The sequence below is a fragment of the Megascapheus bottae genome, chromosome 1 (genome assembly GCF_031878675.1).
Source record: "Megascapheus bottae isolate mThoBot1 chromosome 1, mThoBot2.hap1, whole genome shotgun sequence".
Classification (NCBI taxonomy): domain Eukaryota; kingdom Metazoa; phylum Chordata; class Mammalia; order Rodentia; family Geomyidae; genus Megascapheus; species Megascapheus bottae.
In genome coordinates this window covers 98,212,837-98,238,519 of record NC_143509.1, presented here as the reverse complement: position 1 = coordinate 98,238,519, position 25,683 = coordinate 98,212,837, and the positions used below count along the sequence as shown (strand labels likewise).

Sequence of the window (25,683 nt, the reverse complement as noted above, 5' to 3'; positions counted from 1 at the left end):
TAATGAAAAAAAGCTGAAAGTGGTGCTGTAGCTCAAGTGGCAAAGTACCAGGAGGAGCATGGCCTAGTGGTAACATGCTTGCCTAGCATGCACAAAGCTCTGGGTTCAATTCTCTAGAACCACATACACAGAAAAAGCAGGAAGTGGTGCTATGGTTCAAGTGGCAAAGTGCTAGCTCTGAGCAAAAAGTATCCAAGAATAGTGCCCAGGCCCTAAGTTCAAGAACCAGAACTGGCAAAAAAAATAAACAAAATAAAATATAATAACATATAATCATATAATATATAATAATATATAATCATTCCTCATTATATATAATCATTTCTATTCTGATTTTATTATAATACTTCATATTTTTAAGATCATAAAGTTGTGAAGTCAGATTGAAAGCACCATAACAGAAAGAGGCCATGACAGTTTGGAGGCATGGCTCAGGTGGTACAGTGCCAGCCAAGGAGTAAGAGCATCAAATACCCAATGCACGTGTGTAGTGGTGGGGGAGGTGGCACAGGGAATTTTTTTTTTAAAAGGAGAGGGACTGTGATCTGAACTGCCCACTATTCTCTCAGAGCGCTGCCCTTTTCAATATGATAAAAGCCTATACAACTTCTGCCACAGAGGCAAAAGCAATTACTCCATGAAACAATAAAATATAAAAATGTGAGGACCATGGGGCCAGGAGTTTGGCCTGGAGGTAGAGTGCTTGCCTAGCATGCATGAAGACCTGGGTTCAATTCCTTGGTACCACATACATAGAAAAAAGCAGAAGTGGTGCTGTGGCTCAATTGGTAAAGCTCTAGCCATGAGAAAGCCCAAGGGCAGTGCCCAGGCCCTGAGTTTAAGCCCTAGGACTGGTCAAAAAAAAATAAAGTGAGGAGCCGGGAGCTGGGGCTCATCCCTGTAATTCTAGCTAATCAGGAGGCTGAGATCTGAGGATCAAGGTTCAAAGCCAGCCCAGGCACAAAAGAACCTGAGACTCTTATCTCCAATTAACCTCTAGAAAAGGGAAAGTGGGGCTTGGTTCAAGGGTAGGGTGGTAGCCTTGCTCAGGGACAGTGCCCAGGCAGAGTTCAAGCCCTGTGACCCACAAAAAAGTAGAGTAAAATAAAGTGAGGTACTAAAATAACTTCTTCATTTAAGCACTATTTTCAAAGTAAGAAATGGCAGAAAAAAATCTTAGTGTCTTCAAAGAGCTGAAGAAAGAAAAAGATTTTAGGGCCTAGTTTTTGGAATTCAACTTGCTGTAGTTAAAACAGGCAAAAGGATGGAAACTATAAAAATATAATACAGGTTAAAGACAGATACCAAGCTGGTGCTATCCACTCAGCCCTAATTCATAGATGTTAAATTCATTTTTTTATGTTTTAAAGGACAGAAATGCAATTTAGATGACACAATGGTCAGCCACAAATGCGAAGGCTTTCACCAAGGCTGACAAACCAATGCAATATATTTTTCTGCCTTGGATTCAATAACAAATAATCATCTGAACAGTCAGGAAAATTAAAGGGTAGAACATACATGGCAGCTCACATAGAAGAGTTACCTTCAGTTGGTTATTGAAAATATCAATCTCCTGCAGCTTTGACCTAGTTTCTTTTTCCACCTCATCCAGTTGATCTCTTAGTTGCTGCCGGGTTATTTCTTTTGCTTCTAAGGCTCTTTTGAGTGTAAGAAGTGAGTCTCCTATTAGAGAAAAACATTTCAAGATAGGAAAAACTAAGTTGGCATTGAGGAAATGTTGCTTAAAGTTTTTATGTCACTTAACACAATTCTTGCTGTAAAAAGGAGAAGAGGTTAAGGTTTGGGATGAAGCTTGGTGAGAAAAATGTGTGTTTCAAATGCAGGAGGCCTTGGGTTTGACCTACAGCAGAAAGAAAAGGAGGGAAGTAAGGAAAGAAGGAAGAAGGACGAAAATTGAAGTGAAGGAAAAGGAAAAAAGAAAGGAGGGAAGAGAGAAAAGGAAGAGAAAGGAGGAAGGGAAGAAGGTCCTTCTGAAAAAGAGAATACCTACTGTGTAAACTGTTCTGCTGAACTTGTTTTAACTGGTCATTGAGTATCTGTTTTTCTGGAATAAGTCTTCCAAGCATTTGCTGAGATTCCTAGGAACGAGGAAGGAAAAACAACAGTGAATGTCAGGGAACACTACCACATCCAACTCAATAGGAGACAGCTCAAGTAAGTGTTCTCATCTCTTAGACACTCCTATCACACACCTCAGGTTGTTTATGTATTTAATAGCTAGTCTCTTGTATTCTTGCCAAAGAATTAGCTATTTCTTAAGTGCCATGCACTAAAATAAAATTTTAAGATAAGTTATAGCTTTCTTGGCACTGCTTACAATTTTGCTGATTTACTGAATATTTATAAGCTTTTAAAAAATGCTCTTTAAGATTGCAAAGAAATTTGCAGTGATCTTTCACAATGTTCAGGATCAAGCAGAAATGTAATAACTTATTCGCGAGCAAACCTAGTAGGAATTACTCTAGTCTGAGCTAAAGGACTTAGACCAGAAAATTAGGGCTGAATTTAAGATTAATCTATTATATACCTAAAGTTGGAAAAAAAACAATAAGATCTGTCATAACAAGAATATTAGCTTCTATACAGGGTTTTCCACCACACAGGATGGAATTTCAAACAGGTACAAGAAAGTCTTGAATCTAATTTTAACTGGCACAGAAAATGGCTGTACTGGGCAGTTTGGAATTTGTATGGGTAAATCACAAAACAAAATAGCTACTTAAGTTCAGCTGCAATAGTCCTGAAATTTTTTATGTTTCAATAAAATGGCAGCCTTTTCCATAATAAGGAATGTATGTATGTATGTATGTATGTATGTATGTATGTATGTATGTATGTAAATATGCAAATATGTGCTGGTGCTAAGGCGTGAACTCGGCTTGAGAGCTATCCCTGAGCTTCTTTTGCTCAATTCTAATGCTCTACCATTTGAGCCACAGTTCTCCACTTCATGCCTTTGGGTAGTTAGTTGAAGGTAAAAGCCTCACAGACTTTCCTGTTGCTAGGGCTGGCTTGGACCATTATTCCTCATATCTCAGCAACTATTACAGGCATCAGCCACTGGCATCCAGCAGGAATCTTTTAGTTTTGTCCTAATAACAATGAACACCAAGGAACTGAGATGTAAGGACTGTGGAACAAAACCAGCCTGGGTAGATAAACCCTAAGTATTTGTATTTCCAATTAACTGGCAAAAAGCCAAACTGGAGGCATGGCTCAAGTGGAAGATTAACAGCTGTGAGAGAAAAAGAGGCTCTGAATCCAAGCCCCAGAATTGGCACCAAACCAAACCAAACAGAATAAAATAGTAGTAGTTCTCACCTGTAACCCTACCCTTTAGTCAAAAAGCTAAGAAGAATGTCCAGGCCCTGGGCTGAAGCCCTAGCACCAGCAAACATGTAAGCACACATGTATGTGCCCACACATACAAGTCACACACTGAAAACTATGAAACACTGCTGAAAGAAATTCATAGTGGCCTAAATAAATAAGAGTGAAACATCACAAGTCTCAAAGTCAAATCTTTTCACTTCAATTAATTCCTCTCTCTCCCCCTTCACCCTACCATGCCCCTCAAGTCCTGGGGCTTAAACTCAGGCCCTGGCACTGTCTCTTGAGCCTCTTTGTACTCAAGGCTAGTGTTCTACCCACTTGAGACACGGTACACTTCAGAAGTTTTCTGAGTAACTGAGTACTACCATTACAGGTGGGAGCCACAGGCTCAGAGATTCAGATATACTTATTTAGTTAGTGACCATCCCTTCTGTAAACAGAGGCAGGTTCCTGCTCAGCTGCAGTACTCCGCTGAAGCCTCAGGGCCAATAAGCTCCAGGCTAGGGCTGGGTTCAGCCAACACTAGCTGAGTTTACTTTTAGGGCTAGGATCCCACCTACCTGCTACACCTTTGCCTCCCAGTGCCTGATGTTTAGAGCTAAACACTTGCTCAGTAAATAAATGAAACAGGTTATGGGGCCCGGAGTTTGGCCTAGTGGTATAGTACTTGCCTAGCATGCACAAAGACCAGGGTTTGATTCTTCAGTACCACATAAATACCAAAAAAAAAGCATAAATGAAATGGGTTAAGATTAAAGCCCTAGGGCTTGAAAGCTCTTAAGGGTGCTACTTTCTCACCTGCAGTTGTTGCTGTAAATGGGTGATTTCAGCAATTCTCAACTCCCTAGACTTGTTTGTACTCTCAATTTCTTGCCTTTGGGTGTTCAATCGACATCTGATATCTTGAAGCTTTCCTTCAAGTTGATGCTTTTTATCATTCTTTAACAAATGAAAAGAAATAGGAGTTAGTATCCTAAGTCCTGCCCATTATAGGGGTCCTATCCAAGAATAGCCCAAGGGTAAGAAAACAACTCACTAGAGCTTCTAATTCAAATTCCAAAGTTTTTTTCTTTGCTTTCAGTACAACTATGTCCTCCTGTTCTTTGTTTCTTTGATTTAGGAGTTCTTGCCTTCGATTCCGTTCCCATTCAAGTTGTCTTTGTCGCTCAAGTTCCCGTTTTGCAGCCTATGATAGTAAGAAACAACTTATTAATTTCTCGATTCTTACACCATACATAATGCTTATTCTTTTTCTTTCTTCTTTTACCAGTTCCAAGGCTTGCACTGAGGGCCTGAGTATTGTCTCTGAGCTTTTTACTCAAGGGTAGCACTCTACGTCCTGAGACACAACTCCTTTCCTGGCTTTTGGGTGATTAATAAGAGATAAAGAGGGCCAGGAGTATGGACTAGTGGTAGAGGGCTTGCCTAGCATACACGAAGCCCTGAGTTCAATTACCCAGTACCACAGACACAGGAAAAGCCAGAAGTGCTGTGGCTCAAGGTGTCAGAGTGTTAGTCTTGAGAAAGTCCGAGGACAGTGCCCAGGCCCTGGGTTCAAGCCTCAAGACTGGAGAGAAAAAAAAAAAAAAAAGGTCTCGGACTTTCCTTCAAACTGGGACTTCAGATCTCAGCCTCCTGAGTAGTTAGGGCAACAGGCCTGTGCTACTGGCACTCAGTTATACAATGTCTTATATATTTAACAAAAAGTGTCATCTGCTAAGTCCTACCTTTTAAAGGTAAGGTTTTAGGCACTACAAGAAACCATATGACAACACAACGAAAAAAATTAGAGAACCGGGAGTTTGGCCTAGTGGTAGTGTGCTTGCCTAGTATGCACAAAGACCTGGGTTCAATTCCTTTGTACCACAGACATAGAAAATCTGTAAGTGGTGCTGTGGCTCAAGTGGTAGAGCACTAGCCTTGAGTTCTAGCCCAAGGATAGTGCTCAAGCCCTGCCCTGAGTTCAGTCCCCAGGACTGGTGAGAGAGCAAGAGAGCAAGGGGGAGGGGGTTGATACAGTTCTTTCTGTGGGTGGGAAAGAGGAAATTAAAAAAAAAAATGGTGGGCCAGGCACGGGTAGCTCATGCCTATAATTCTAGCTACTCAGGAGGCTGAGATCTGAGGGACAATGCCCAAGTACAGAGTTCAAGTCCCACAAGCAAAGGAAAAAAAAACCGACAAAAAAACTATTTTGTTTCCATAAAAGGAATACCAACAAAATCTTTTCATGCTGGAAATTCATTCTTCATGACTTCAAGAATGGGTGATACAGTGTTTCTTTATTACAGATAGGAAAAAGGTAAATTCCTTTACCTAGTAAAATCAAACTAAAATCCCAAGTACAACAACAAATAAAATGAGTTTTCTTCCACTGTAAGAGAAATTATTTATGGACTGATTTATTCCTTATCTAGAAATATTTCAGAGATTTAAAGTTTTTCTTCTGGAATATTTACATGGACTTTACTGGCTAAGACGCATCCTCAATCTAAAAACTCCAAACTATTTAATTTTTGGAGTGAAATTTTAGACTTTGGAGCTTTTCAGATTTCAGGTTATTGGATTAGAAGCACTCAATCTGTACCTCAAGTATTAAAAGCCTGCGACTCCCACATTCCTAATCCTGTATTCCTTTTTTTAACTAACCACAGAAGCTTTAATTTCTCTCCTCTTCCCTGACTGAAGACTGTGAAGAACGCATGTCAGGGACCCTGGCACCGACACAGCAAGCTCCCCATCAGCAAGCTGGAAGTATAGCATCCAGTCATCACTGCATCTCCTGGGACTGGTGATGCCTCACATATGGTAAGTTTCTAAATAATTCTGAGCCAATACTTTAAATGTCATTTAAGAAAATCCTGTAAGTGCTATAACTCAGTGGTTAAGCAGGTACTCTGTTAGCATGCATGAGATCTTGAATTCAATCTCCAGCAGCAAATAAAAATAAATAATTAATAGTAAGTCTATTAGTACCAACTTAAATACTAGGAAGCTTACGCAAATAGATGTAACCACAGCACTTGTGGGGGAAGCTATTGCAAGAAGCCCTATGCTTGAGGCCAGCCTGGACTATAGATCAAGGCCTTGGCTCTAAACCAACCACCCAACAAGCCAGCCAAAGAACCAAAAATAAGAGGTAGCTTTTGTTACATGTTTTCCAAAACAACAATCAAGAGGAGAAACTAACAAATTGCTTATTTTTAAAATATTTTTTAGTAGCCTGTATTAGTACACACTTAACATTTCCATCATTTCCATACTATATATACATATATATGTAACGTGTGTGTGTGTGTATGTGTGTAAGATACCCTCCATCAAATTTACCCCTCCTATCTCTCCTTTATCCTCTTTCCTCATTTTTACAACAGTTTTATGGTTCTATTTTCACACGTTCACTATATTCATCCTCACTTATAACACTCCACATTCCTGCTGGTACCCAAATTCCCCAACTCAACTTGCTTGACTTTCCTATCATTGTTTTTTTTTTTAATTTTTAGTGCATATTGATTGTACAAAGAAGGGTTTCATCATGGGATTTCACATGTGCATATTATAATAATTTCGTGAGAGTAACTTCCTTTACTGATCTTTGCCCATTCCTTTTTTTTAACCTCAGAAGCTGTAGCACCCATTGTCCAACAGCTTTCAGTGTTTCTTTATGCCATCTTCATACATAGACATGATGAATTTAGACGTTCATTATCATTCTTTTTACATTTCCCCAAGCCCCTTTAAATTGCGCCAAAGTTCCACAATAGACAATCATATTCTACATATAAGTATGTACCTACATGGGTATCATCCAAGGTATTACTTTTTAAATAAAGGAGAAAACCTCCCATTTACACTTCATTCACATGAGAGAATGCCCATGGCATTGCTTCTGTAGTAATAGATTAAACTGAAAAGACAGACAACAGATTGGGCTGGCTCTATCTGGGTCTGTCAGCCAACTTCTAAAGCTTTCCAAAGAACAGACTGAGGATTTCACAGCCATATTTATAGGAGTGTGAAGATAAAGCTGAAAAACAATGTAACTGATATGATACGGTTGCAGTGGTTTTAAAATAATTACAGCACACCCATCCTCCTCAAACCATAGAAATCTTCATATTTTTTTGAGGTATAAACAGAGATAATAATCTGGAAAATACTTACTGGTCTTAGTGATTTGTTACACAAGCATATCAGCAAAAACTTGACAAGAATATTCACTGGCTGGGGTGTGGCTCTAGTAACAGAGCACTTTCCTAGGATGCAGGAAGGCCTGCGTTTAATTCTCAGTACCAAAAAAAAGTTCAAGCTGGATGCCTGTGGCATACACTTGTAATCCTAGCTACTCAGGAGGCTGAGATCTGAAGCTAACCCAGGAAAGAAAGACTATGAAACTTTCATCTCCAATTAAATCACAGAAAAAGCTAGAAGTAGTGCTGTGGCTCAAGTGGTAGAGTGCTAGCTTTGAGCAAAAGGAGCTCAAAGACAGTGGCCAGGCTCAGAATTCATGCCTCAGGACTAGCAAAAAATAAAAATAAAAAGGAAAGAGTCAAAACAGAACTGTCTAGAATAGCCAGAAAGAAAACTACCATCAATTTATGAATGGATAAATGAAATATAGTGTACTATATAACAGAATACTGTTCACTATAAAGAGAAATAAAGTCTTGACTCATGGTTCAATTTGATGAACCTTGAAGAGACCATGCTAAGTGAAAGCCAGACATAAAAAAGTTTCTTTCTGGGGGAATGAAAATATTCTGGAACAGACAATGATGATGGGTATGCAACTCTGTCAATCTATATTAAAATTCTTTAATTGGAAAAAGACTGTACGAGTGTCTCATGGTGATAGATTAGTTGTACAGTTCAGGAAGGGAAGCAGGGAGGGAGGACGGAAGGGACTGAGATCTTGGGTACCAGCCAGTGCCTGCCTCAGAGGCTTACCTCTCGCCTCTCGATCTCTTTCCGCCTCTCCTCCTCTCTCTGCCGTTCGAGCTCCCGTTGCTTTTCCAGTTGCTTCTCCAACTCCAGTTGTCTCTTGCGCTCCTGTTCTTGGCGTTCCCGTTCTTTTCTCTCCTGTTCAGCCCTTTCCAGCTGAGCCAGGCGCTCTTGCTCTTTGCGCTGCTGCTCCAAGAGAGCTTGTCTGCGTTTCTCCAGCTCCAGATTGCCACGCTCAAAATTCTCCCGCTTCTTATCCTCAAATGTTACTGCAAAACATGGAAGTCATAATTTCAACATATTCTTTTCACAGGAAAGTCTCCCTGGTGTTTCTTGGTACCACTTAAAACTGGTACCACCCCAAGTTTCCGTATTGCACCTGGCTAATAAGCGCTGTGAATATACCTTTTCCCTAACCTTTCATCACCAAACACTGTTTCTGGAAAAATCTTTCTCTAGAGACTCCATTTCACTGCTTCCTCTCCTTTCCTTCCTACTTACTCTATCCTGTTCCTTCCTCTCCATGCCTTGCTTGGGAAATTTTCATCCCTATCTCTCCTATATCACGAACCTTTCTGTCTCCTTTGCTTTAACTATATTTCGTGTCTTCTATTCCAACTAAGTGACTTCTCAAAGCAGAGGTATACAGTTTTCATGCTTCATGCTGAAGAACAAGCTCTGATTATCACAAAGATGAAAGTAAATAATGAAGTAGTCCATTATTCAGCTTCCTTCTTTGACACACCAATTATGAATTTCAGTTCTATCACTCTTCTCTAATTCTCACTAAGAGTCCCATCCTCCATGTTCCTTGAAGCTTATAGCAGAATGCACTCAACTGTTTACCTCACCAGCTATTCCTTAGCATGAACCCTGATCTGGGGGCACTTTCATTGCCCTCTGTTTCAAATCCACATTTAGGATGTTCACTTTGCCTGGAGCCAGTGGCTCATGCCTGTAATCCTAGCTACTTAGGAGGCTGAGATCAGAGAATTGAAGCCATTTCAGGCAAGAAAGTCCATAAAATTCTAATCTCTACCAAAAAACCATAAGTGGAGCTGTGGCTCAAGTGGTAGAGCACTTCAAGTTCAAGTCCTAGGACCTGCTAAAAAAAAAAAAAAAAGAATACCAAAAAAAACCCCCAGAATGTTCACTTCCCCTGCCTTGCCCACAAGTGCCTCCACCCATAATGGAATGAAGTAGTGCTCCAGGCTACAACATGTAAGAATCCAAAAAAAAATGCTAAGTGAAAAAACAACAAATCAAGCAAGATTCCACTGATAGAAGAAAAATCAAGCAATCAAAAAGCAGATGGGGGTTGCCTCTGGCTGGAGAAAAAGGAGAATGGAGAATAACTAGTTGTTCAGTTTTCTTTTGGAACAAGACAGAAATGATACGACTCAGCATTGTGAGAATACTAAATGCCACTGCTGTGGACAGAATGTTCCTATCCTCCCCAAATTCATCACTATCCCAAAGTTGTGGAAATGCAGCTCCAGTGTTAGCATAGGTCACGAGGCTGGGGCCCTCAGTATATTACTCATCTCAGAAAAGGAGGAAGAGAGAAAAATGACATGGACATCATTTTCACTACTTGTTGGCACCAAAGAAAAGCTACGTGAGGACATATAAAAGCACACCTGGAAGATAGCCCTCATCAAAAACAGTATTGACTAATAGTTTAATTTTATACTACCCAATATATGGTATTTTTATTGCAGTCCAAACTCAGATGGTCAATAAAATGCATATTTTATAATGTAGCACGTGCTTATCATCCTAGCTACTTGGGAAGTAGAGATGGAAAGATTTTGGTTGAAGGCTGGCCCAGGCAAAAATGCAAGATTCTATCTGAAAAATAACTAGAAACTAACTAAAATTAACTTTAAAAAACAACTAAAAACAATAACTACAAAATACATTGGCAATGTGGGTCAAGTGGCAACTGATTAACTGAGTTCAAACCCCAGTCCCACTAAGAAACAAAATTCGATTTCATATTATATGCATACCATTTCAACTGCAAAAACACTCAAATTTCTCTTATTTTTAATTCTAGGATCTAGCATTATTCCTAGTATGTAATTGGCACATAATAAATGGCTGCTGAAAAGAACAGGAAAGAAATACTCAGACAAAAATACTTCCTCTTGAGTCAGGAATGGTGGCTCACGCCTGTAATCCTAGCTACTCAGGAGGCTGAAATCTGAGGATCACATTTCAAAGCCAGCCTGGGCACTAAAGTCATGAGACTCTTATCTCCAATTAACCACTAGAAAACCAGAAGTGGTAGCCTTGAGCTGAAGAGCTAAGAGACAGTGCTCAGGCCCAGAGTTCAACCCCCCCACCAAAAAAAAAAAAACCCCACAAAAAACTCTTCTTCAAAATATTCAATGAATATCTGTAACCAGCAAAAAAAAAAAGGATAATTTCAAATTCTAACAAGTAATGTCCTTATCTCCCAGAGTTAATTTCCCTCTTTATTAAAATGATATTTACCCTTGTACAGATGCGTCTCCTCAAAACTCAATTATAATCTGTGTGATTTACTTCCTGATGTAAACCAATCATAAATAAAAGTGTTTGGCATATCTAAAGCCTCCAAGAATTTATCATACTTACATATTGATTCAGTAACTGTTTTTTTTTTCTGGTTCCTGCTGTGATTTTTTTTTATTTTTTTTATTGTAATTAATAAAAGGGTTACATGATATTTGCCAGATAGAAGATGCATTAATTCACATATATTGATACCCTTTCACATGTCTTGGTACCCATTACCCTTCCCCCACCCGTCTTGGTTTTCCCCCCTTCCCTATCAAATTTCAAATAACTGTTTATATGTATGTTAAATACTTTGCAATAACATATGTCTCTAGAGAGTATGACCCACATACTATTATTTATTAGCCATGCATTGTTATCATTCCTTACTGTACTCAACACATCACGCACACAGAACATTTACAGTAAATGAAAAGCAATTTAGTATAAGAATCAACTTGGAAAGCTATCCTCCTGAGCTGAGCAATTAATTATGGAGCACATAAAATGCCTCAAAATGACACTGACAAAGTATGTAAGATAAAGAGACTCTTCATAATAAATTCAACTGCTTCTTAGTATCATCATTTCATCATTAATAATTCATAGACACCTTAGACTAACTTAATAGGATGGATTTACCATTGTAAATGAGGGTTATTTAAAATAGGTTCACATTAAATTTAAAATAGGTTCCTGCTGTTACTGAGAAACCAATTCTCCTACAACAATATGAGGAAGAAAAAAAACCAGTAGATCATTTTACTTTCTATCTCTGTACTGGTGGGACTAAAAAATGACTATATTCCATAGATAATATGCATAAAATTTTGTTTAGTACTATATAATCATACTACATTAAAAAGTGCTTTTTCTGACTGCAATACAACAGCAAAAATGTCAGAGGCTAAATTTATTTTTATCTCAATTTTTGCCATATTCTATTTTGATTTGGATAGAAAAATCTCACAGATGATTTAAGTCAAATACAAAGGCAGTCTTACCAGGTAATTTCTTTTCTAACTGTTGCTGTTCATCTTCTAAAGCTGGCTCCTCTGGTAACCTCTGATCTACAGATGATGAACTTATGACAGATATTCCACTGCCAGACCGAACTCTTCTATAATAATGAGGGGGGAAAAAGAAAAAGAAACAAATCTATGTATAATCATGTATGTAGAACTGGACAAAATATGAAAAAAAAACATAGAATATACCATATAATGGAAGCAGGATATCAAGGCTGTTATCTACTGTCCTAGCCACTCAGCAAGCTCAGATCTGAGAATTGTGGTTAGGAGAACTTCTCTCCAATTATCCATCAAAAAGCCAGAATCAGAGGTGTGGTTCAGGTGAGAAAATGCCAATTGTGAGTAACAACTATCAAGCAAGAGTGCAAGATACTCAGTTCAAGCCTCTGTACCCTATCATGGAACAAATTTCATACACAGTGAGAAAAGAAAAATTTCATTTTCTCTACTTACAAAATGTTTTTGAAAATAGGTATTTTAATAGGGTTGGGGATCTAGTTCAGTGGCCTAGCATGTGCAAGGCCCTACGTTCAATGCCTAGTACAAGAAAACAAAACAAGAAAGCAAATAAGCAAATACAACGGGTATTCTGGGAATTGAGCTTGTTCAAATGTTGGGTCTGGTAGATACAGCACATTCTTCCCATGCACAAGGTGTTGGGTTTGATCCTCTAAACCTTTCATCCTCCAAAACCCAAACCCAGGATAAGTTTAGAAATGTGCTGGGTGTGGTGGCTCAATGTCTGTAATCCTATCTACGCAGGAGGCTGAGATCTAAGAATTGCGGTTCAAAGCCAGTCCAAAGCCAGTCGGGTACTAAAGACCCTGAGACCCAATTAACCACTAGAAAGCCCGAAGTGGTACTGTGGTTCAAGGGTAGGGCAGTAAGTAGCCTTGAGATAAAGAGCCCAGGTCTGGGCACTGTCTCAGAGTTCAAGTCCCATAACCAACAACAACAACAAAAAGCTTCCACTGTTAACTTTCTTTTGTAGTAATTCTTGCAGCTATGAGATTTTGTAGGCAAACTGTCTCAGCTACTTGATGCTGTGGGATTTTAGAGGCCAACTGCCTCAGCTATCTGTTGCTTCCTACCTAGTTGGAATTTCTTTAGCATGCTTCTGGTATTATGCATGGCCTGATATTGCTGACTGTAGTTCTCATGTTACAGACTTACTCCTCATCTTTCCTGAAGTTTGAGGACTTAGAAGGCAACTCTTTGTGTATCCATCTTTGAGATCTAATATTTGTCTTTCACATTTAAAGCCGGAAGATAGAGCTGTTCAGGATGGTACATGTAGTAATGTGCTGACAAGGATGACAAGTACAGTAGACTTTTTTCCTCTTCATAGCCTCGAGACGAGCTCAGGGGTCTCAGGCTTGCTCTGTTTGCCATTATATAGCTAGCACTCTACCACATGAACCATGCCCCAGCGTAGCTATTTGCTTATTAACTAGAAAGAAAATCCTATAGATTTTTCTGCTCAAACTGACTCCAAACCATTATTCTCCATATCTCAGACTCCTGAGAGCACAGGAGTGAGTTGGGAATGGATACAGGTACGAACCACCTGCACCCAGGTTAGAGGAAACTGCTAATGGCACCCTAGGACAACTTGACAGGTCTATCCAATAGGTTTTTCAGATCAAGATATTTTTTCTTTAATTATCTTCCACATTGCTAGTGTTTTTATTATCTCTTGAATGTATGTAAGTCACATGTGTTATTGCTTTGTTTTATTTCTAATGTATAGGCCAGGTTCCTTTAGTTTTTTTGTTTTTTTTTTTCACTGCTAGCATCTGCTCCTAAAATTTCTCATAAGCTTCAATTATATAGGTTGCTATTTTAGTTGATTGCTTTTACCATATGGAATACACAAATATCCTAAAGAACAAGAATACCCTAGGCTCAACCCAGAACTTAGAAGAGTCCCCTTAGAAGAGTATTTCATTTACTTCCAGGGGATAATAAATCACTGTAAAATACACAGTCAACAATACCAAGTTTGGAATTCACATAATTGATATACAACTTCTTACATAGCCAGTGTTCTTACCTGAAGGAAGGTGGAATGTATTCTGGAGGCAGGACAGGTGGCAGTGGTTGGCCAGACATAGCAACATCAATAAGATGCATAGCTAGGATAAATTCTTCTGCTGTGAGTTTTCCATCTTGATCAATGTCAGAAAGATTCCTAATTTAACAAAAAGGTCATTGCAACCCTGTTTCATGAAAATGCATGTGTCTTACTATTCATGACTGATTTACATATTCTACTTTTTATTCTGATTCTAAGCCAACTGAGTATGTGCCTCGCTTTGTAATAAGAGTACTATTCAGTCTGTGGAAGGGATAAAACAAGGTATTCCACACAGCTGGGATATTGTTAGTCATATGACAAATACTATGACGGAAATGATATTCTTCTCAAGCCTTTCAAGTTCACTTAACATATATCACACTCGTGTTCTATGTGTCTTCAAATGCTATGTTCTAGATCAGAGACTGACAAGCCACAAAGGATCAAGTAGTAAATATTTTTAAGATACGGAATCTCCATCCCTGGGTATTAATGACTTCAAGAGAATTAAGGCATTCCCTTTCATTCTAGGAACTGCACATTATTTATTAACTTGCCTACATAGATAATTATAGTAAATAGCTTTTCCTGGTAGGCTCAAGTTTATAATTTATTTAGGAAGTTTTAGACACGAAAAGATGACAGAAACCGCACATCACTAGAATGTCAACTGGACAAATATGACATTAGGAAACTGACTTTGACAAGGATTAAAAAAAACTAAAAAAAAATTCCTCTTTACATTGAAATTATTTTCAGGTGCCATATATTTCTTTCATCATTGCTGTCAAGGAATGATTTCTTTATAGCAACAGTAACCCTTTTTAGACTAGTGTTCTGTACTTCAAGAAATATACTAAATTAAACAACTATAACCACAATATATAAAACAGAATCCCCCTCCCCCGCCCCGCAAATCTCTTTTTACTCAACTCCTCCCTTGCCACACGAATCCCTGGACCTCCCTTCTGTCCTCCTTTGCTACTACCTGATGCCAGAAACTCAGAACAAAAGAAAACGAGTCTTCCTTATTCTCTTCCAATGTAGTCCCGGTATTAGTTATTGCTAGGTAATTCAGACTACAAAGTAATTATTTTTCTCCATAATTACTTTTATAAACTGTTGCCATAAACATTTAATTTTTTACTGTGAAGAGGGATAATATTTGAACAAGAAATGCCTCAAATGTCATTTTCAGAAATAAGACATGGATGACTAATTTTAAGTAATCATTTCAATGTACTCTGGCCTCCTGAGGACACTGAAATTAAATCTAACTCATTAGATTTAATGAACTCTCAGTCAACCTTTACAGTGTTACATCTCAAGTTTGTATTTCAGATATCCGTAGGATACTGATGCTCACCCAGACTTTATGAGGTCTATGTGGGTCACAGGTATAAGATGCATCTTGCGCTAATCTACTCTACAGCGAAAGACAGAGCCTACATGACACAGCAGAAGGAAAACACAGGGAAGTAAAACATATGCAACACTTCCACACATCAATATGTCCTGCAGGAAAGTCATGAACTTGGCACGAGATCAGTGGAGTTCAGGTCCATTTTCCAGGAATTACCAAACTTAAGTAAAAGGACTCGCTCTGGTTAATATTTAAATGTAAGGAAACCTGGGGATATTTATATTTGTGTAAGCAGTATGGGAAATGGAGAGTATAAAAGAGAACATGGCAAAAGTACTTCAGATGCATATATGAAAAAGATAAGGAAACCTGTATATTCTGCATACATTTATGGTAATGTCAAAATGAAACATTCCTGTACAATTGATGTATACTAATTTTTAGGTATCTTTAAAAATGTAAATTTAAAAGGTAGCAGCTAGACATAGCTCACCAGTAGCCATTAGAAAATAATTACAAAATAGAGACCTATGCCTCCTGACAAAAGTACATTATTATATCTCTGATGTAGTCTCACCATAAACAAAAACAAAAAGCAACAACAAAAGTCAAACTGTTTCTGGGGCCAGGATTATGGCCTAGTAGTAGAGTGCTTGCCTAGAATGTAAGAAGCCCTAGGTTTGATTCCTTGGTACTACATACACAGAAAAGGCTGGAATGGTGCTGTAGCTCAAGTGGTAGATTTCTAGCCTTGAGAAAGCTCAAGGACAGTGCCCAGGCCCTGAGTTCAAACCTCATGATTGACCAAAAAACACAACAACAAAATCGATATAATGAAACAATTATGAGTCAATCTAAGGAATACGATCAATAAGAATGGCTACTAAAGGCTGGTAGCATGGACTACTGGTAGAGTGCTCGCTTAACATGCATGAAGCCCCAGGTTCGATTCCTTGGTACTACCTACACAGAAAAAAACAGAAGTGGTGCTGTGGCTCAAGTGGCAGAGCACTAGCCTTGACCAAAAACCAAAGCGTCCAAGGACAGTGCTCAGGCCCTGAGTTCAAGCCCCAGGATTGGAAAAAAAAATGACTACTAAAAATTTCAGGTGAACTACCAGCACCTATCAGTACTAGGGTGAGATTAAAAAAAGGATTCTCATCTCTTCTTAAAAACAAGGAGAAACATTTACAGGAGCAATAACATAACTGAGACTTGGTTTTAAATAACCAAGAAGAAGAAAGGTGAAAAAAAAACTGCCTATGGGCTGAGAATTCTTAACTGATATTAAGATTTCTTGACAATCCACTATAATAATCTCTGTGCCTTATATTGGAAAAATGTAAAAGCAGCAGTCATCATAACTCGCTGAAAATTAGAATATTTTAAATAGCCTCTCAAATAGTATTGACTAAAAAACCCACAAGGCTATACAAATACAAAAAACAAAATTTGTACTTTATATAAACCAAGGAACACTTGCTTCCTTACCATATTGAAGCGAGCTGAGCCTGTGGTAAACTTGATTGCATAAGAATAGTTCTTGCTTGGGGACCTAAGCAGAAGCCAGGTAAAAGACATGAAAAGGAGTTAGCAACTACTCCCTGTGGCGTAATACAGAGGTGGTGGGCATGCTCAAGCACTCAGTACTTCACACAGCAGAGAAACTACCCAGGGGCTTTTGAACAAAGAAACTAAATCCCAGCAAAAAAAAAGAAAGAACACAAAGCATCTGATACATACAGCATTTGATACATACTCAATATATTTGCAGTCAATGGATGTTTAGCCAAGAATGAATACATAACAGATTATTCTCAAATATAATCTACCTTCTTATCCCTTGCATGCACGAAGACCGGGGTTCAATTCCTCATACACACAGAAAAGCCGGAAGTAGTGCTGTGGCTCAAATGGTAGAGTGCTAGCCTTTAGGAAAAAGCTCAAGGACAATGCTCAGGACCTGAGTTCAAGGCCCAGGACTGGCAAAAACAACAACAACAAAAAGGGAGTGGGGGGAATTACCCAGTACTGTGGCCTAGTGGTAGAGTGCTTGCCTAGCATGCATGAAGCCCTGAGTTCTATTTCTTGGAACCACATACACAGATAAGGCCAGAAATAGCACTATGGCTGAAGTGGCAGAGTGCTACCCTGAGAAAGCCCAAGGACAGTGCCCAGGCTCTGCGTTTGAGCCCTAGGACTGGCCAAAAAAAAGGGGTTGGGGGATTGGATTGCTCATGGTTGCACAAATGACTAATATCAAAGCTAAGATTGGAACACATTTTCTATGTTAGGAAAAGAATTCTTGGAATTTCATGTCTTCTTTCAAAATCAGCTTTCATTTTTTTTACAATAACTATAAATACCTTCATTTCTGGCATGAAACTAGTTTTAGATGTCAGATAAGAGCTATACGGGTTCTGAGTATTTAAATAAAGCAGTATCAGGAAGAAAGAGTGCTTTCCTTCCAGCACTATCTCTGAAGGTATGGTTCCAGGAAGATCCATGGACCAAGAAACAGCTATGGAAATTATGTTGAAGATTCCTATTACCAAAATTTGGGGGGGGAGGAGAAAGTCTTGAACTCAAGACCTCACACTTATTTCACTTGGTTACTCTCTACCACTTGAACCATACTTCCTGCACTGCCTTCTGCTGACTTTTTGTTGTTATTGTTGTTGTTGTTGCTGGTGGTGGTGGTTGTGGTGGGGGGGGGGTAGTGGGACTTGAACTCTGGGCCTGGGGCTGTCCCTGAGCTCTTCAGCTTAAGGCAACCGCCCTATCCCTTGAGCTACAGTGCCACTTCCTGCAGACTGTTTTTGAGACAGAGTCTTGTGGACTTCAAACCTCAGTCCTCTAGATCTGTTGAGTGGCTAGGAATGACAGCAGTGACCCACTGGCACCCAGCATATGAAGTGCTTTCAGGTACACGAAGGTTTCCAAATGTGACCTCAACAAAAAGCACAGAAGTAGGGGCTGGGAAGGTTGCTCAGTGGTAGAGTGCTTGCCTAGTATGCATGAAGCCCTGGGTTCAATTCCTCAGTACCACATACACAGAAAAAGCTAGAAATGGTGCTATGGCTCAAGTGGCAGAGCGCAAGCTGTGAGCAAAAAGAAGCTTAGGGACAGTGCCCAGGCCATGAGTTCTAGCCCCACACCTGGGAAAAAAAAAAAAAAATAGAAACACACACACGCACACAGCACAGAAGTGAATGTTAATTTGTATAATAAGCAGTAGGGATCAGGGATCACTACAAGGTTCCAGCAGAGTGAAGATGAAGGAGAAAGCACCAATGAGAGGAGGGGAAAGCTGTGGACATGGTCCTGGCTTGAGTTGGTCTTCTGGATAACTTAAGGAAGGCAATATCTATTTGGATCTATGCTTTCTCATTTCTGAGATTTATTTCTGGATCAACACATCTCCAATCCATTGTATAAGGAACCCTAATGTTGACTAAGCATAGTGTAACACATAAAAGTACCCAGTAAATGGTAGATATTGTTTTAATTTTCATTTACATATAAAACACTGACAGCAAAGCACACAATAATAAAAAGATAAATGTAGACATTTGTAGAGCTTAGAAAATTAATTTTCCAAAGGGAAAATATTCAGACTATAGAGATCATAAATAATACAACTGTACCCTAGAAGGCTCTTTTTTTCTCCCTTCTAGCATCACTTCCCACCAAGTGTAGCCTGAATTCTATTTGTTGAGTAGTCCTCTGTTGGTCTGGCTTATTTTATTCTATATATTTCTTACATAAAGTAACTAAAAGTTATTTTCATTAGTATAGCATATATAATTGTGTGATTGTGTTACATTCTATCTTGATGGATATTCAGGGTTGTTTTCAGTTTTTGGCTTTTACAAATAGTGAACATACTATTTTGGCTGGCATATGAATAACTTTCCAATTGTGAGTGTGAGTGTGAGTGTGTGTGTGTATTCAAATGCCCTTGTATGTGCCGGGAATAATAAGAATATAAACTAGCCATCCCCAGTAGCTCACACCTGTAATCCTCGCTACTCAGGAGCCTGAGATCTAAAGATTATGGTTTAAGCTAGTCTGGGCAGGAAAGTCTGTGAGATGCCTATGTTCAAACCAAAAGGCTGTAAGTGGAACAACAACTCAACTGGCAGAGTGATAGCCTGGAGCTTAAAATCTCAGCGACAATGCCCTCAGTTCAAGCCATAGTAAGGCACACAGTTCCAAAAAAAGTAGGCAAATAGAGGGAGACAATTCGGAAGTGTCAGCATTTCTAAATATTGGCCCAGTATTTAGAAACACATTGCATTCAAACAAAGACCACATTTCCCAAATTAAATTTACTTGTAAATACCTGTTAAGTGTCCACTCATGGTTTTATCATGACTATTAAACAACTGCCTGTATTTCAGTCTTGATGACTGAGGCACAGCCCATTCTGCTGCTGGAGGGGCACTGCTGGAAAAAGAGGAAGGAGGGTGACAATCATAGGAATAACCCACTGGTCTTCTGAAAACCATAGCTAAGAGCTCTTGGATATCTAACTTGAACAGTATGTCTGTCTGTCTGTCTTTCTTTCTTTCTTTGTTTCTTTCTTTCTTGCAGTACAGTAAATCAAATTGAGGACACTATGTGAGTAGACAAATGCTCAACCACTGAATAACACTGGTAGCCCTTCCTCATTTATATACATTCTCTCAAAATAAATAAATAAGCTTTGAAGTTTTCTAGAAGCAAGGAGAAGCATAACAACCTCAAGTTATTGTCTTATAGTCTATGTATACATATATGCATATATATATCATCCATATTTGATAACTTAAAGGTTCTTGAAACACGGAAATCTCAAGTCTAGGCCTTTCTCAGCACTTAGAATGCCTCTCCTTTGGTTAGAAAGCAATGTCGACAAGTACCTTTTCAAAGGTAGTTTCCAAGATATTTACCTTGTTAAACCCAATATGGGACCCATTCTTAATGAAGGGGAACTATTCTTTCTGGGAAGTTTATATTCCCAGCAAACAGAGTTTCCCAGAGACAGAAGAGAACATTTCCAGGCTCATGGCACATCAGTGGAATAGTAAAGGACAGGGCTCTACTTTCTTGACTGCCATCCAACCCCAACTTCCCCTTGCCCAAGTGTCACTACCCTGACCTGAGGAAACCCTCGCTAGCAGCCAGTATGGCCTAAATATCCTGACATTTTTCTCCTCAGATGCCACAGCCCACACAAGAATCACTTTGGTAGTTTGTTAAGTGTCTACTGTCTAAACACAGTAATTTAAATACAACAGCTGAGCTGACAGTAAAAATGGCATTGCACTTTCAAGACAGATGACAAGATATGCCTCATCTTCAACTTCCTTTCATTCAAACAAAAATATCTACATCTCCTACACAAAAGCAAAATTTGAACCATGCATTGAATCTCTTAGTCATCATTTATATGTATTGTCTATGTACTTAACTCCATGTCATTCATAAAGCAAAAAAACAGGCTCACAAACACTTGGAAAGTATTGATATAAATTCACTTTTTCTGAGTCATATGAATTTCTTAATAAGAACACTTACCATGATCTATTCTGCTGTAAAAACACCTGCAACAACTCTCTCATGTTAACTGATATTCTGCTAATTCCAACTGCAGCTCACTTGTCAAGGAGCTAGCTATCTGGCTCTGCACACCAGAGCTGGAGGGTGTTGTGAACAGAAGTTGTACCAGATAACACTTATCAAGCCATGGTTCTTGGCCAGGAGAATTTAAATAGACTAACAACTTGAAAATTCAAATGACTAAAAACATTTAAAAAATCTAACTGTAATGATTGTGTTAATATTTGTTAATAATGAGTAACATTCAATTCTAATGCCAGAAATAGACTTTAGGGCAGACTTCAAAAATCTCTTCTGGAAAGCTAGAAAAACATGAAATTTCAACATGGTATAGGAAAATAAAGTTTTAATATGGATATAAGTTTAAATCTCAACTCCACTGTTACAAAGCTGTAATTGTAGGCAAGACTATAACTTGCCTGGGTTTACTTCCTCATTCACAATCTTGTAACAATATATATTGCACAAGTTATTGGGTAAAATGGAATTAAAAAGATTTTTGGACAAAACATATTTAATATATGTTTAACTACCTTAAAGATTAAAATCACAACTAAAATAACAAGTACCTGCATACCACAATGAATTGAAGTTTTTAGAGAAAATTTAGAGAACATTTTAAAAATTAAAAACTAACACTGAGAAGTGCAAGTTCCTTAATGTCTCTGAATCTGATCATTCTGTATAAAGTCCAGAGAAAATAGTCATTTATGTGGAAAGAATGTTTTCTTGTGTATAAAGCTTTTGGCACAGTACTTTCTCAGTTTAGGATTTTCTTTCAATCATTTAAAAAACATTCAACATTTTATCTTCAAAGGAAGAAAATCATTTGATTAACTTTAAGATTCTAGAGAAGATTAAAAAGAAAAACTGGAATGACATTCATTTTACATCCCCTTCATTTAAAAAGTTCGAACAAAAAGAGACCTAATTTGTTAATTTACTGTAGTAGTATGCAAAGAAAAAATTAGGGTCAAAAGAAAATAAAAATGAAAGATAATATGAAGCTGTATCTCCCAAAGTACAAAGAATGAGTCATATGTGATTAAATAATAAATACTACTGTATATAATTTACAATGAATGATATTTTTCTTAATCATTAATGCATTAAATAATGTTAATGTTATTATAAAAATAAAAATGACAACAAAAATAAAAATAATAAACTGTGAATAATCTGCTTTTTAAAACTTGGCCTTTGTCAGGCACAAGTGGCTTATGTCTGCAATTTTAGTTACTCAGGAGGCTGAGATCTGAGGATCATGGTTCAAAGCCTGAACTGGAAAGAAAGTGAGACTTTTAGTAACTACCAAAAACCCAGAAGTAGAACTGTGGTTCAAGTGGTAAAGTGCCAGCTTTGAGCACAAAAGCTCAGGAACAGTGGCTAGACTTTGAGTTCGAGCCCCAGGACATGTACCAAATCAAAACAAAAAAACAACCCTGGACTTTGTCTTATAAATAAGCCACACCAACTTTATAAGACAGAATTAAAACTAAGACCAATGAAGGATCTAGTCTTCATAGAAAAAATTTATACATTAACTTTTAACTAATAAACATAAAATAGTTCTTTAATTTTTTTTTTTCAGGGCCAGGAGTGTGGCCTAGTTAATGGTAGAGTGCTTGTCTAGCATGCACAAAGCCCTGGGTTCAATTCCTTGGTACCATAAGTGGTGCTGCGGCTCAAATGGCAGAGCACTAGCCTTGAGGAAAGCCCAAGGACAGTGCTTAGGTCCTAAGTTCAAGCCCAGTTCTGGCAAAAAGAAAATAACAGAAAGTAGCATGTTTATGCGATTGCTACAACAAATAATTCTTAGTGACATTACCTAGAATTTTAAACATTATTTTAGCAGTCTATAATACTAAAGAAGATAACAAATAAAGGATACGTATAATTACTTTTTAAACTTTATGGGAGAATAGCACTAACCAAACTCAAGCAAGCTTACCTGGCCACATCGAATGATTGTGCCTTCTGTAATTTAGTGTTTAATTGTGACCCTGGACCAGATCTACTGAAGGAAGAACTCTTTGGCAAAGTGGCTGCTGTAAAATCAAGTGTTAAAGGATTTTAATTCTATAAAGACAAGGCAACATTCTCCTATTTACGAAAATTAAAATACAATCATAACGTTGTAGGCAAATAATAAGTAAAATAAATATCCGAGACTAAAAAAAAAAAACTGTATTTTATTTTTAGTCCAAACTTAAAGTTATTTCCCACTCATTCTTTGCCCTTTCACTGAAAATTCTTGTTTCAGGATTTACCTTTTCTACTGAGAATCAATCACCTTACTGACTAGTAATGGTGGCCACTATTAAAGTTTTGTTTCTCTTCACTGAGCATTTACTACCACATTTTCTAGGGTTTGTTCAAAGAGTATGTGAAATAACTGTTTAAATATTTAAGAATGCATTTCTTGTCCTGGAAGGAGCTAAAGAGTTCCAGACATAAGAGTCAAGCCGCCTCAGCTGCCAAGGCTTGGCTAGATGACATGTAATGCTGAGGAGGGACAGCTTTTGTGTTTGATTCTCATTGGACCCGATTACCTGTGTGTCAGGAAAAAAAACCACCCAGATCCTTGGTCTTGCTCTTTACCATCACCCTTGCTTCCTATCTTGTAACTTTTGCCATGAGCCACAAAAGAAAGCAAGCCTCAGAGCACTGGGATTCGATTATACTACCAGAACAACTGCTATCTAATTTGCAATCACTGTTACACATGAAGCATGTGTCAAAATCTAAATGAAAAAGAATCACTGTCATAACTTAGAAGATATAACCTGACACATATAATAAATCAAGGCTGGCTCAGATACAGAAATAATGTCTCAAATATAATGCTAAAAAGCATGCTCTCTCTCAATACTCAAAGTTTACTCACACATTTCCAAACAACTTAAAAACAGCCTTGTCATATTCATACATATCCATTAAAATTTGCTACTTAGGATTAACTATATCTATAGGTATGTTTTCTATTAAAAGAAAAGACTTTCAATAGACTCAAAATGCAATTAAATCAGGACCTAAATCCTTTCCTTCAATTAAGCAAGCATGTAATACTACTTAATGTCTTAATAAATTTAGTCATTTAATTGACTAGCATCCCATTTCTGCCTGAGTTACTCGACATTTTTTGTTGTAGTTGCTGGGGTGATATACGGAAGGGTTACAGTCACATTCATAAGGTAATGGATACATTACTTCTTGAACATTGTTACCCCTTCCCATGCTTTTCTCCTACTTTCCCTCCCTTTGCCCCCTCCCACTCACCTTGTTTTCCCCTTACCTTCCCTTCTGCAAATAAACAAATAAATGTAAACACAATATACCAGATATAGTAACAGCATGAGATAAACCATAAGGGGAAAAGAAGAGAAAGGAAATGGCTTCACATAGTACCTTAAAAGCAACAATCACAAAAATAAGCCTTTTGTTTCCATATCCTGGAGTTCATTCACCTAGCCTCATTCTATATGGCCATATGTACAAAGCTTTTGAGCTACTGTGATCCTCTGTTAGGAAAATCCTAGACATACTAAGTGTTATAAATGAGGGAAACCGTGAAGCCTATGTTTCTTTGGGTAGGGCTTACTTCACTTAATCTGATTTTTTCCAAGTCTTTTCATTTCCTTACAAATGGCGCAATGTCATTCTTTCTGATGGCAGCATAGAATTCCATGGTGTAAATATTCTACAACTTCAGGATCCATTTATCTACTAAGGGGCATCTGGGATAGTTCCATGTCTTAGCTATGATGTGAGCTAATCTATTTGATAAAAACAGAACAAAACAAAAACCCACAGTGCTCATTTTTCTCTACTACATAGTTCTAATCCTAAGGGACTGGTTTGTTTATTAGTATTTCATAACACTAATACAGGAAAATACAAAATGTTCACAATTCAACTTCAGTGGCTCTTATCATGTCCTTGAAAGGAAATGATGCTCTTGGCTTTCACTGTTGAGTTCAGCCTTGTCCACAGAGGTCCTGAGAGAGCGATGACTCCAGTTCTTTCCTGTTCTCTATACTACCATGCAATACACTACTTCATATGTTAAGAAGGGGTGGGGGGAGGGAGATTAAATGGAAACATTTTAAGGTATTTTTCTTTTGGAGTAAAATATGACGTAAGTATAATCAGAAAGCAACAAAAGATTTAATAAGAGTGAACAGCAAATTACAAGTTGTGGAAATTCAGTCTATGCTTTGGGCAGGTCACATACCAGGATGAGCAAACGCAGGCAGAGGCTGGATGACTGGGGGTGCCCCGTTAGCCAGGGGAGGCACTGCTGCAGGAGGAACGGAAGATACTAAGGGTGGAGACATTCCAACAACTGGGATGGACCCCATTGGCACGGGAGCCACAGCTGTAAGGGGTGGCATGCTGGCAATACCTCCTATACCTACAAAGAAAAAAATCCCAAGGAAACTCACAGCCAATCACATCTTAGCATTAGGTAACCCAGTACTGACAGAAGTAAAAAACCACTTTCCCATGGTTTCCCCAAGTGTAGCTCACTGGGAACGTACTTGCCTAGTACACACAAGGTGGCTCTGGGTTTCACAATGGGCTTGATACCCACTGAAAAATAAGAGTTTAGGGTCAAGTGCAGTGATGCATGCCTGCAACCTCAGCTAGTAGGGAGGTGGAGACCGGGAGGATCCTAGTTTGAGACCAAGCAGCCCAAGAAATTTGTGAGACCCTTCTCCTATCTCAACCAATAAAACTAGAGGTGGTGGCATGTCCCTCTTGTC

The 25,683-nt window shown here is 38.3% G+C and overlaps 1 protein-coding gene across 4 annotated transcripts in view; it reads right to left on the bottom strand.

Annotated features, from left to right (window-relative positions):
• Itsn1 (intersectin 1) overlaps window positions 1-25,683 on the bottom strand; it is a 181,109-nt gene that overhangs the window by 85,335 nt on the left and 70,091 nt on the right. For 2 of the 4 annotated variants that reach the window (XM_090349060.1, XM_090349046.1), the window contains exons 6-16: window positions 25,152-25,331; window positions 22,869-22,965; window positions 19,659-19,762; window positions 16,805-16,868; window positions 13,927-14,064; window positions 11,847-11,962; window positions 8,305-8,567; window positions 4,394-4,543; window positions 4,156-4,296; window positions 2,015-2,102; window positions 1,547-1,686 (exon numbers count right to left, since the gene is read on the bottom strand). In XM_090349060.1, coding sequence (XP_090205186.1) covers window positions 1,547-1,686; window positions 2,015-2,102; window positions 4,156-4,296; window positions 4,394-4,543; window positions 8,305-8,567; window positions 11,847-11,962; window positions 13,927-14,064; window positions 16,805-16,868; window positions 19,659-19,762; window positions 22,869-22,965; window positions 25,152-25,331 — 1,481 coding nt within the window. The remainder of the gene's footprint in view (window positions 1-1,546; window positions 1,687-2,014; window positions 2,103-4,155; window positions 4,297-4,393; window positions 4,544-8,304; window positions 8,568-11,846; window positions 11,963-13,926; window positions 14,065-16,804; window positions 16,869-19,658; window positions 19,763-22,868; window positions 22,966-25,151; window positions 25,332-25,683) is intronic. The other 2 variants (XM_090349067.1, XM_090349054.1) reach the window with 1 other exon arrangement.